General features: G+C 42.3%; 1 protein-coding gene across 1 annotated transcript; it reads right to left on the bottom strand.

The window, feature by feature from the left end:
• Positions 1-692: 692 nt before the first annotated feature.
• On the bottom strand, positions 693-10,730 carry LOC117254807 (uncharacterized). The gene is made up of 11 exons (XM_033623220.2): positions 10,585-10,730; positions 7,906-8,010; positions 7,627-7,785; positions 3,455-5,045; positions 3,298-3,351; positions 2,384-3,209; positions 2,085-2,297; positions 1,898-1,961; positions 1,682-1,803; positions 1,415-1,566; positions 693-1,106 (listed from the first exon to the last, which is right to left on the bottom strand). The coding sequence occupies exons 1-11, from the start codon at positions 10,678-10,680 to the stop codon at positions 1,006-1,008; spliced, it is 3,483 nt and encodes a 1,160-aa protein (XP_033479111.2). The 5' UTR covers positions 10,681-10,730; the 3' UTR covers positions 693-1,005.
• Positions 10,731-13,320: the final 2,590 nt, after the last annotated feature.

A 13,320-nucleotide genomic window follows, 5' to 3' on the forward strand; every position in this document is an offset into this window, starting at 1 on the left:
ATGACAATGAGACAGTGGGGACCTAACAAGGGTCTGGAAGTGGAGCTTAATTAGAGTACATGTTTAATTAATATAACTGGTTACACCCGTGTTCGATCATTTATGATGTCTGCCATGAGAAAGGTCTATTTAAGGAGCAGAGGAATTAAAGCATGACCTAACAAAGTTATCTGCGGCAGAAAACGTTAGACGTTAGATACACCCAAGTTCAATCCACATTTGATGTCACTGCTTTGATTTGTGACGGAGCTGTCTTCAAGCTTCCAAACGCACTTGATGTGAGTGTTAACGACGCTGCTGACTCCACAAGGGACGATAAAGAGGCTGCTGAGGATCTAAGGACGGCGGATAAAAACAAGCTACAAAGACTTTGAGCTTATGTGTAAACAGTTTAGATTTTTAAGAAGAGTATGATACTGAAGTTAAGATGAGGGGCCTGCAGAACAAATTGAAGGGATGTTTTGAGATTGCAAGCCAGCAAAACCACAGGAATAAGAAACTGAAACACAAGGACACCAGCAAGATACAGAGGTTAAAGGAGAGACAGGATTCAGGGTCAGTAATGACCAGAGATATCAGGTGAGCTGTAGACTGCCTGGTGCTGTGGCAGTCCACAGGGTACTGTGCGTGTTGGCTCACTGGTATGGGTTACATGTATAGTTCTTTGGATTCAAAATAAACCAAATAAGTTCTTTAGGAATCACAAATAAGTGCCTTTATTTTGTTATATACAAATATACAAAATCATTTTTGTGGAATGAAACAAACATTGTCAAGTGGTTTCCACTGAACGTCTTATTAAATTGAACAGTGCTACATATCTGTACGTATTAACTGTACGCATCAGAAACTGCATGCATATTAGAGTCAAAACATGTAAAAACTACTAACATACAAAAGTTTGCTACATAAAGTCGGAGCATAACGCTCTGAGGTTCATGAAAATATGTTCTTTTCATCTTGGCCACATCCAGCTTGGTGCTCTTGTCCTCCCACACAGCTCTGCTACCTCTTTAATCCTCTCTGGGCCTGTTTCAGCAGCGAATCAAAGTCAAGGTCCTCAAACTTGCTCTTGGCAGGAGACGGCTCTGCATCTCTGTTTGCGTCTGAGGGAGAGAAAGACATTTATATGCTCAGTTTGTTCAATGACTTCCACATTCAAAAATACATCTTCTTTTGGTGCTTTTCTGGAAATCTGTTTCAAATTTGTGTAACATCTGGATGGACATTAGGATAATGACTGAATCAATTAATTCAAATTCTACCAGGAATATTATATTGTGGTTTCTATGGTGCAGCTTGCAAAAACAACAGTGACTAACTTAAGTTTTACAACATACATAGTTAAACAAAGGAAATTGTTTGCCGTCACTGCAGCGCTGTACTTGACTTTGTTTTTGGTTTTGAGTCTCACCTAGGTCAGCGTAGTCTGAGTTACAGAACTGTCTTCTTCCACCAAAGCAGATGTCAAACGGCAGCTCGTCAGGCTTCCGTAGTTTGCTCCCGTTATCGATGGCTGCAAAAGCATCATCCATGTTGTAGAACGTGACAAAGCCATAGTGGTCACTATGGGAACCAAAGGTGCAGGGTTTTAAAATGATGAATGCACATTAATGGTGCAAAAACAGTGTACAGTAAAAAAACATAATAAAAAGCATACATTTTAATTGTGCACACTCACCCTCTGTCTCTGAAGTGAAGCGACACACATTCCACTTCTCCAAACTGAGAGAAGCGCTCCCTCAGTTCGTTGTGTGTCATAGACTTGCGGATGCGGCCGACGTACACCACCCTGCGCTCATCCTGTATGAGAGGATTTTATAATTACTCACCACTCATTACTCAACCAACCAAAAAAAAAAAGATACCACAAACACATCAGTCATCTTTTACTCACTATGGCTTTAAGCTTCTGTATCCTGATCTCGTGCTCTCTCCTGAGCTTCCTGGACTCTCTGCCGCTGTCAGGATGAAGCATTCGGATGAGAGAAAGACAGAGACTTAGATCACACTAATAAAAAATGTGCATGGAAAAATGACACTTAAATTCAATGTCTACATGGAAAACTCAAACATTAACTGACCTGTAAACGTCTCCCCACTGGCTACGGTAAACACGCGGAGATGGTGATCGGGATCTGGATGGTGACCTAGACCGGGACCAGGATCTGGATCTTGACCTGCTACACCTCGATCGAGTGTAGGACCACCTGTAGCGCCGACGTGGGGAGCGGGAAATGGATGGAGAGCGGGATGACGATGAACATGAGCTGCTCTCTGAACGCCTGTAGCGGTGTCTACAAGAGGGACAAACTGAGAATTAGCTGCGATGCACAAAGAGGACAGATAAAGGCTGAAGCTGAACATAACACAAGATGATTACTTTCGTCTTTTTGGAGAGGGAGAGGCAGAGCTGGAGGACGATGAGTACGACGAGGAAGAAGAGCTGGAGCTGGAGTCAGAACGAGGGGATCCTCTCCGATACCTTCTCCTCTCCCTCCCTCTGGCAGGACTGGGTGGAGGTGTGGGGAGAGTGCACGGGGCTGTCTTTTCTTCTGCTGCACGACTGCAGTTTTGCTCTGTGGCAGCACTGTCTGAGGGCGACAGAACTTTGTCTGCGGACATGCTGCATGGTTGCTCTGAGAGACGCTGCACTGCAGACTTTGCAGAGGTATCAGCAGCCCTGATGGTGGTGCTAACCTCACAGGTGGAGGTCTGTTTTTTGCATTCAGCTGCAGAGTCATCGTTAGTCACCTGCAGTTCAGAGGTTTTAGCAACATCCCTTCGTTGAGCGGCACCTGATAGTGAACGGTCTATGGTGCCACAATAATCGTGATCTAAGGACACCGCTGAATACAGGTGAGGAGAGGTGAGAGCAGCAGGGAGTTCTGACAGGTGACTGTGTGTCTTCTTGGACGGTAAAGGACGGGGGTCAATTATCTGAATGGCCTTGGATGGAGGATTTTTACGTCTTGCTGGCAGATCTTTTTGAGTGCTGAGGATGATTTCAGTGCCAAAGGGCTCTGGGATGTCTGCACCCTCTGACATTTGAAGATTCATGACGGTTTTTGGATTCCCAGGTGATTCTGAAGTGCTTAGAGGTTCGAGTGTTTCCACAGAGGCTCTTTGTGTTCCTATAGTCTGAGTTCTGTCCATGTGTCCTTCTGTTTGTAGGTCCGGCTCGTTCTCACACACCCTTTCCTCTTTAGCTGGAGGAGGAAGAATAAAAAAAGAGGTTACAGGAGACCGCACATCAGTGTTCCATATTACAGTGTTCTAAGAAATCTTGTTTCTCACCTTGTGTTTCCTCGAACTGTTCCAGCAGGCTGGTCAGATCAGGTGCTTCAATTCCTGGAGTAGAAAAACAGACAGATATGAAGCTTAAGGCGATGCAGTTCATTTCTCTTAACTCAATTTATCAAAAATCACAGGCAGCCCTGACTCACCAGCTTACCTGAGTCATCTGTTGTCACTGTATCTGGACCTGGGGACATGGGAGTCTTTGGTTCCAGCTCGGCCTCTTTTGTTGGGGTGCATCTTTGGGGGTGTATTTCCTTGCACTCCAAAGAGGATTCGATTTGTGTTGTGGTCGTGCACGGTGCTGGAGATTTGTGGGAGACACCTGAGGCTATCTCTGTAAGCTTGTTTTTAATGTCCTGAAGCAGAGTGGTGAAGCCCTGGTTTTCTAACAGCGCCTCAGGCTTTGGCCCTGAGGAGGAGGTTTGTCTTTGATGGCCTGAGGATTCATTTTGGATTTCTGGAAAGTGTGTGGTGCTGTCAGGGCTGGAGTCTCTGTTAGGAAACTCCACTATGGGCTCTGGTGAGGAGTGCTCTGTGGTCGGTGATGTTGTTTGTCTAAGTGGCAGGGGGAGGAGGACAGGATTTGGGGGATCACTACTGAGCAGCGCTGGCTTCTTTACTGGACTTTTTTTGCTTTCAGGCACGGTGATATTTGGATCAGCTGTGATGTCTAGCTGCAGACGAGCAGGTGAGATGATTTCAGATTCAGTCCTTGGGCGCTTTAATGCACTGCGCTGTGGATTAGTGGATGGTTTGGCCTCTGAGGGGTGAGGTTTATGCGGAGAAGAGATGCGATGGGTCCTGTGACCATGACTCTGAAATCTATGGAGCTTATCAGCGCCACTTCTTCCACCATCTGGATAATGGTGTGCTGCCTTTGGTCCACAGCTGTTTTGCCTTTGTCCCTGTAAACAGAAGATGGGAGTCAGCTCCTTCGGGGGCTCAGAAACAGAGGGCCACTTAGTGGTGTAGTTCCCCTGTTTCTCCACCAGGGGCCGCCTCTTTTGGCGCAGCTGCCTGTACTGCTGGAGGCTGAGTGATTTGGCCTTCGTCTGACCTTTGAGTGGCAGAACCTCTGCCTTGTCACTGTTCATTTCAGAGAAAGTTGTTCTGGGTTCAAGTGTTTTTGTGCTGTTCAGTGGATCCGACACAGTTTCACTTGCGTGCCCACTTGTTAGATTTTTCTCGTTCAATCCCTCCTCGGCTGAATCATCAAATGAAGCCACTTGAACGGGGCCAAAGCTCACCCTTTTCTTCTCTTTGGATGGTGCTGTTCTGGATGAGCTTCCATTCAGCAGCACGCTTTTTAAGAGGTAGTCATTATCTCTCTTTTCATCTTCCTCCTTTGTGTCTTTCACAGTTACCTCATCATCAGACACGACATTTATCTCCTCATCGCTCTCTTCACTGGGTCTCTCATACTTCCACACCTCTTCCTGAGAGAATATTGTGTGATTCTTCCTTTGCTTATCGCCCTCCTCCTCCTCCTCCACATGCAGCTTCAGGCAGTAGGGGTGCATGAGCTTCACCAGGTTGACGAGAGAAGCCGAGTTGAAGACCTCGACTTCGGCCTCTCCATTCTTGTTTTTGGAGTGAAACAATGTTTGACTTTGTTGTTTGAACAGCTGTGGTGGGCTGTTTCTCTCCATATTGCTCTCATCTTTCTTTTCTCCATCAATCTTTATCGTGACTGTTATATTTGGTGGTTTGGATCTTGGTCTAAGTCTGTCAGCAAGAGTTAGTTCCTAAAGAGAAGAGAGAAAGAAAGAAAATAAACATTTAGATGTTGGGACTCTTATCAGCAGAAAGGGTCAATAATGGGAGATTACATGTCTTATACAAGCCACTAGGTGCAGTTACATGGACAATAGTCCTTCAGCCTGATTAACATCATTCTGATTGGAGATTTCAAATGAACTGTTTACATAAACACTAAATACACTGCCTGGCCAAAAAAAAAGTCACCACCAAAAAAAAAGGTCATACACTCTAATATTTCGTTGGACCGCCTTTAGCTTTGATTACGGCACGCATTTGCTGTGGCATTGTTTCGATAAGCTTCTGCAATGTCACAAGATTTATTTCCATCCAGTATTGCATTAATTTTTCACCAAGATCTTGCATTGATGATGGTAGAGTCTGACTGCTGCGCAAAGCCTTCTCCAGCACATCCCAAAGATTCTCAATGGGGTTAAGGTCTGGACTCTGTGGTGGCCAATCCATGTGTGAAAATGATGTCTCATGCTCCCTGAACCAGTCTTTCACAATTTGAGCCCGATGAATCCTGGCATTGTCATCTTGGAATATGCCCGTGCCATCAGGGAAGAAAAAATCCATTGATGGAATAACCTGGTCATTCAGTATATTCAGGTAGTCAGCTGACCTCATTCTTTGAGCACATACTGTTGCTGAACCTAGACCTGACCAACTGCAGCAACCCCAGATCATAACACTGCCCCCACAGGCTTGTACAGTAGGCACTAGGCATAATGGGTGCATCACTTCATCTGCCTCTCTTCTTACCCTGATGCGCCCATCACTCTGGAACAGGGTAAATCTGGACTCATCAGACCACATGACCTTCTTCCATTGCTCCAGAGTCCAATCTTTATGCTCCCTAGCAAATTGAAGCCTTTTTTTCCAGTTAGCCTCACTGATTAGTGGTTTTCTTAAGGCTACACAGCTGTTCAGTCCCAATCCCTTGAGTTCCCTTCGCATTGTGTGTGTGGAAATGCTCTTACTTTCACTATTAAACATAGCCCTGAGTTCTACTGTTGTTTTTCTTCGATTTGATTTCACCAAACGTTTAAGTGATCGCCGATCACGATCATTGAGGATTTTTTTCCGGCCACATTTCTTCCTCGAAGACGATGGGTCCCCACTATCCTTCCAGTTTTTAATAATGCGTTGGACAGTTCTTAACCCAATTTTAGTAGTTTCTGCAATCTCCTTAGATGTTTTCTCTGTTTGATGCATGCCAATGATTTGACCCTTCTCAAACAGACTAACATCTTTTCCATGACCACGGGATGTGTCTTTCGACATGGTTGTTTAGGAAATGAGAAGCAACTCATTGCACCAGTTGGGGTTAAATAACTTGTTGCCAGCTGAAAGATAATCGCCCATGCAGTAATTATCCAATAGGAGGCTCGTACCTATTTGCTTAGTTAAATCCAGGTGGCGACTTTTTTTTTGGCCAGGCAGTGTATGTGATCCAATAAGATGTGTGCATACATGCCCCACAGCATTATTTAATCAGAATATAACTTTTAAAAACGGAAAAAAGTGGTTTTGCTCACTGAGAAGCGTCTACTCTGCCAGAAATATAACAGAGGAATTTTCTCACCCATTTTCATGGAGAAAAACAATATATTTAATAATGAAGTATAAAGAGAGACTAAGTGGTTCCTCCTGTTAATAAAATTTAGTATTAAGTAAGGTAAGTGTAACCCAGGTAATTTTCTGCAGCTACAAATTACAGATGTTCCCTAAACATCTCACATGCAGACTATCAGTAGATGCTACAATTTACCAAAGCTCCCCAAACGTCTCCTGAGCAGGCTGCTGCTACTGGTAACATTAGACATGTGTTATATCCAGCAGTATTTTAGCCTGTAGCAACAACGTTATATAAGGCTACTGTTTCAAGATCTAATAATTTTTAGTCAGAGCACTCTCCTCAAAAACCTATCTCTAGCAGAGCTCTATATATTGTTTTGTATTGCTGAATTTGTCAAAATCAGCAGAGGGAGGCTTGTAGAAACAGCTGTTGCAGCACATGCACCAGCTACGTCAGCTAAGGTTACCTCCATGTGGGACAAACATGCACAGAGAGACTATATTTACTCCAACCACAGAGACACTATCGGGTTTAGTGTTTTTATACCTGTTCCTATTGAACAGATTATCAGAAGTCTACACCACCCTCTTAATCTGATTCAAAATTCCTTCTGATCTGGCCGGATCGGGCGGTTTCTTCTGATTGAGGTGGTTACATGAGGCATCTTTACTCTGATAGGGCTCTTATTCTGATTACAGAACACTTGACTATTGTGTTCATGCATGTGTAGTTCTGTTTATCCCACAGGACACTCCTCTTTATCTAAGCTATGATCTGAGACCAAATAAAGCAGCTTTCTATCAGGCAAATTCATGTGATCATCACGAGGTGGCCGATGAGTTGGGCTCATAGTTTATATGAGTTTCAACTGTGTAACCAGGAAAACCACTGATATGTAATGGTCTAGATCTGGGGTAATGAAGTTTGACCAAATTATTGTTTCCAAGTAAATTATTTTTAGGATGTTTTCCTGAGTGAACACCCACCAATGAGTTGTCCCTGCGCTCTGGGTGGGTGAGGAGCTTGGTGTCTGGCAGCGTGTCAAAGGGAGACAGAGTCACATCATCATCATCCTCCACACTGTCCAGCATCTCAGTGAGGGCTGACAGCAGCGTCTCACTCTCTTCCTCCGCTCCACTCTTATCCTGAAGAGAGATTTATTCATTTATTAGCAAATTTATTTTCCACCAACATGTTGAGAGTGTCATTCTTGTTCTTTTAAACTTCTATGATACTGTGTTCTGTGATGATGTGCTTTATCTGACCTCTGACGCAACAGCGGAGTCTTCAAATATGGCCAGGATTGAGTGATCCATGCAGGACTGTGCGTCCATCTCCACACCGTCTACATCACGTCTACTCAGGACCAACTGCAGAGACAAAGACACAAACATTATATCACACCCATGTGTGTCTGGTCTGTTCCTACCTCCGGCCATTTTTATAATAATACGCTCCCTCCTCTGGGTGTGACCAGAAGCTGAGGCACAGGACACAATAAGCTCCAAATTAACTTTCTCAGCATAAACAGGAAGAGCTGCCAATTTTGACAATGCTTCAAACACAGCAGTGGAAAAACAGGGAGGCAGAGCGCATGTTTAACTTAGGTTTCTAAAGAAGTGAGCTCAATAAATGAATTTTTAGGGCGAGATCTTGATGTTATTAGAATTACATTTAACAAATAAAAGATTAAATTATTGCACTGCAACTAATGACTACTCAAGACTAGGGCTGCAGTGGTAAAATGGTTTCACGCTATGCCATAACATAACAATTAATGGTTATCATACCGTGTACATTTGCTTATCTATGGTATTTTCTATGGGAAAAAAATGCAACCAGATGGAGGATGTCACCTTTTTTTCCCTTCAATTTTAAAAAAGGTCTCAACTTCTGATTATAGTAAAGTGTTTATTCAACCCAAAAGACACAAGCGATCAGGAGAAAATTGATACAGCATAGTGTCAAGATATTTTTGTGTGGCAATATCATATCATTACACAGTGCCAGGTATCAATTTTTTATTATATACAAATTATACTTTAGATAGCCTACTTGCGTAATATAATCAGTTCCCTTTTCAGTCCACTAGATACATCTTGCTGCTGCAAAAAATGGCTTAAAGTGAGGTGAACAGACTGAAAACTTTATCTTATTAGATAAAACAGATGTTTTTTTCTTTGGGGACATAATTTACAGTTAAAAAAACAGGTAATAAATCACAATATATTTTATCGCAGCATTCAGAATATTGCAACATATTTAAACATATTTAAAATCGCAATAATATTGATTTGTGACTTATGTATAGTGATAATATTGTAGTGTGGATCCTCTGGTATTTCCCAGACGAAAAGAGACCATCTGTTTTCATTCCTTTAAGGGCCATTTTAACTGATAATGACAAAAATTGTGTAATGTTGTGAGACCATATATGGCACACATACTTTCTAAGACAGTTGTTGTACTGTGAAAATTTTAAACCCTAATGACGACTTTCTTGATTAATCGATTATTCGAGTATTCACGTTACACTGTCTCGCAGGTTAACTCATATCGCAGCTTACGCCTGGATAGTGTGTCGTGGTTGTGCTGCTGCCATGGTCCTGCCTGATGCCTCCTGCTGCTGCTGTTATTATTAATCATACTTCTACTGTTATTATACATATATGATTATTATTATCACATATGTTAATATATACTTACAACATATTGTACCACAATTACTGTAATTATCATTATAATAATATTATTACTAGAATTTATGCCGTACATTTATTATGTTGATCTGTTCTGTGCCTCATCTATTGCACATCTGTCTGTCCTGGAAGAGGGATCCCTCCTCAGTTGCTCTTCCTGAGGTTCCTACCGTTTTTATCCCTGTTATAGGATTTTTTGGGGGGAGTTTTTCCTTATGTGAGTGTCCTAAGGACAGAGGGATGTCGTATGCTGTAAAGCCCTCTGAGGCAAATTGTGATTTGTGATATTGGGCTTTATAAATAAAAATGAAATTCAATTGAATTGAAAAATGCAGATCATAACTATCACTGGAGACATTTAAAAAGCTGGAACCTGTGATTTTCAGGCATATTTGCTCAAAAGGGACCTAAACAACGAAATGATTACAGATACATTTTGTGTCCTTTATTTAATTCCTTGATCAGTGATCATTTCAGCTCTACAAAACTGAAAGCAGCTGGAGATATATCTGAACATACTGTCAGTAGTGTAGTGTGAAACTATACTGGTGGTATAACTCATGCATGCAGAAGGATGATGTCACTGAGCAATGGTTCACTCTAACAGTCATATCAGGACAGAGGTGTGCCAGTAAGTAGGAGGCACACTGAGGGGACAAGTGGCCCCAGAGGCAGGACACATCATAAGTATGAATGGGAGGTTGAAACAGCAGCTCTCAGGGCCTGTGCTACTGTAACAAGGCATTTATCTGCTCTCAGGTGACAGTAGAGTAGTGTATCACTGTTAGTAAATGGACACAACTTTAAATTTAGCTTTAAACAGCAAAGTAAATGCAAAGTATTGCTGAATAAAAAATAAGTACGGGGTACAGTGTATTGAGCAGGAGAGTGCTGAGGGTGCAGCCTTATCTGAACATCATGTACTTCAGAGAAAATGAACCGGTGTTCCTGTCAGATTTCACCCGTCAATCCTCCCCGGTGTGAACTGTCGTTAACGTGTTTGATACGGTAATGACATGAACTAACGTGGCATTAAACTGTCTCCGTCGCTACACGAGTCAAAAAGCAGATTAATCGACCAGCTGAGCCAACTCCCTGGTCACTATCTCAGTAGTACTACAAGCCACGTGTCGCTATGCGCGCATATGGCCTCGCGCACCGGTGAAACACCTATTATTCAAACAGCGAAACCCGCTCACGTGCAGCCACTCTGATGTCACCCAGATAAAATGAGTAAACCAGTACCTCGTGTGGGGTGCTGCTGGCCAGAAAGGGGCTGTTGCCGGCATTTAAATCCCCGTCTTTCCCCCTCCACCGCGCCGCCATCTTGCTGCTCCACATGGTCCACTGGCAGGCCGGAGAGAGACACGTGGTGCCCGCGTGGAGGCGCGAAAAGAGAACCGACCTGGGATCAGATTGACGCCATCTAGTCCATAACTGAGAGCCAGGAGCAGGGTAGAGAACAGACCCAAGGTCAGCTGTATGTTTCTGGTAGGTTCTTCATTGATTATCAATTAGTTTCCGCTTAAAAACGAACTACAGGTTTTATTTTGCTTTAAAGACTAAGAAAGTAATAGGTTAACTTTGCTTCTGTGTAAAGTAATTGTTAAATTGGGTGGATAATATCAGTAGTCTGATAAAGGGGACTACTGTTCACATCTGTTACAAATACCTCATGTAACTAACGTTTGAGCTGCTTTCACGTCACATTAATGGCGTCAATTTAGTCATAGCCTATAAATCAGAATTATTGCAAAGAGAACATTTAATACACTTTTTTTAAAACATTTTTTTTTAATTTATTTATTACTCAAAAGCGACATCTTGCGTCCAAGTGCCAATATGACAGATACCCGACAGGCGGCAGCAAAGACCCTAAATACCAGAGGTGGGACCAAGTCATTTTTTGCGAGTCACAAGTCTGAAGTATTTGCGCTTATATCTTGATTCAGAGACAAGTGAAGTCCCAAGTCCTAATCTTGCATTTGCAATGCGCTCTCCATCAAATGTAATTCTATTTTAATAACAATAATAATAATAATAATAATAATAATAATGACTTCATTAAGGACACAGAGAAAGGTCCATAGCATACCAAACACATACGATATAATAAATACAATATAAAAAACATATACATATGAAAAAAGACAGGAAACAGAGTAATAAATATGTACTAAACTCATCAGCACTGTTTAAAATTTGTTTATATTTGTTTAAACAAGTTGTTGGAAGTTGTTTCATCTCCATCTGTAGTTTTGGCCTACAACTAGTTTTTTGTTCACCACCATATAGTTTTTGTGCAGGAGCCTATCCCAGCTGACATTGGGCAAGAGGCAGGGTACACTGTGGACAGGTTGCCAGACTATCACAGGGCTGACACATAGAGCCAGACAACCATTCACACTCACATTCACACCTACAGGCAATTTAGAGTCACCAATTAACCTGCATGTCTTTGGACTGTGGGAGGAAGCTGGAGTACCCAGAGAAAACCCACACTGACACGGGGTGACTATCTATCTATCTATCTATCTGTCTGTCTGTCTATCTGTCTATCTGTCTGTCTGTCTGTATATCTGTCTGTCTGTCTGGGGAATTAAATGTTGACTTGCTGGGAATGAATAACGTTAACATTAGTTGACTCAGGAAATAAAGAGAAATTAATTGATTCATGGCACACTTTTTTAAAAACATACTTTTTCATCTTTGAGCTTCGATGAAGATATCAAATATCAAGTGAAGTCACGAGTTATTGGTGTTACAGATTATGTCGAGTCTCAAGTCATTAAATGTGTGACTCAAGTCTAACCTGAGTCCAAGTTATATGACTCAAGTCATATAACCCTGTGTCTCCACCCTGTGATTTAAAACAGTCACCAATTAATAAAGCAGAGGCAGTTAAAAGCAGTAGGCCAAAGGCATCATGTTATTTATGTGTTTTTATTCATTAAAAATGAAGCATCTCAGCAAAATTAGTATGTTCATACTGCCCAGGCTGCCTCGCACATTGTAAAATTAATGCTTAGTTTGGATCTGTTTTTCCCCTTTATGACTGGAGGCTTTAATAGAGAGAGCGCTAATAGTGTAACTGGGAGTTGTCCTGAAATTGGAAAGACCACTCTGTAAAGCTGTTAAATTCACCCCAAGTGCTCTGTTATTTTCCATGTTGTAATCGCTGAGAACATCCTGGAATCATCAGTGCATCCAACATCAGTATCAAAGCACGGTAGACATAATAATAAGTAGCATTAGTAGAATCAATGCGTGGAGTGGTGTCATATAGCAAAGCAAAGAGTGGATCTGCTTCCTGTGGCCTGCCTCATCACCAGAACAAACTCAGATTATCTGCATGTTCAGACAGTGCAATATTGATGTGTTGACTCTGCTGATTAATGTGTGTACACACCCTCCACCTTGACGTGGCTTTGCTGTCAGGGCCTAACAACAGTGTTACCGCCCCGTTTCGCTTCAAATGGCTCCTACAGCAGTCCGGGTTTAAAGTCTTTGCATTAATTAAAATGTTCAGGCCTCAGAAAGCATTCGTCCTGCGCACTAAATCATTATGATTGAATACATTTGAATCGCTGGTGTTCACATGACTTACCGTCATGCTGAGGCCTTGTATTCGCAGTCACATGAATCAGAACCAGTGCTATTTCCTTATAAATCTCCTTTTTGTTTCCACTTCATCCTGCACTGCTCCACACTGTGCTACCTGATATATGATGAATACTTATTCTAAATGTCTGAATAATAACCACGGCTGTCTAAAGCAGTACATTCCCCTGTGGTTTCCATTGATGAAGACCCACAGCAGCCTCAAAGCTCATGCTCCACTGACAGATCATATGATGGTCTGTGGATGGTTGATTACATTTACATATTCAGTACGGCAGCCAAGTGTTTTCCTCTCATCACGTACTGTAGTACCCATTACACTACCCTGTTTCCAATTGTGCGGTGATGTTGAGGTTGTTC

This window comes from Epinephelus lanceolatus, chromosome 3, assembly GCF_041903045.1.
Source record: "Epinephelus lanceolatus isolate andai-2023 chromosome 3, ASM4190304v1, whole genome shotgun sequence".
NCBI lineage: Eukaryota > Metazoa > Chordata > Actinopteri > Perciformes > Serranidae > Epinephelus > Epinephelus lanceolatus.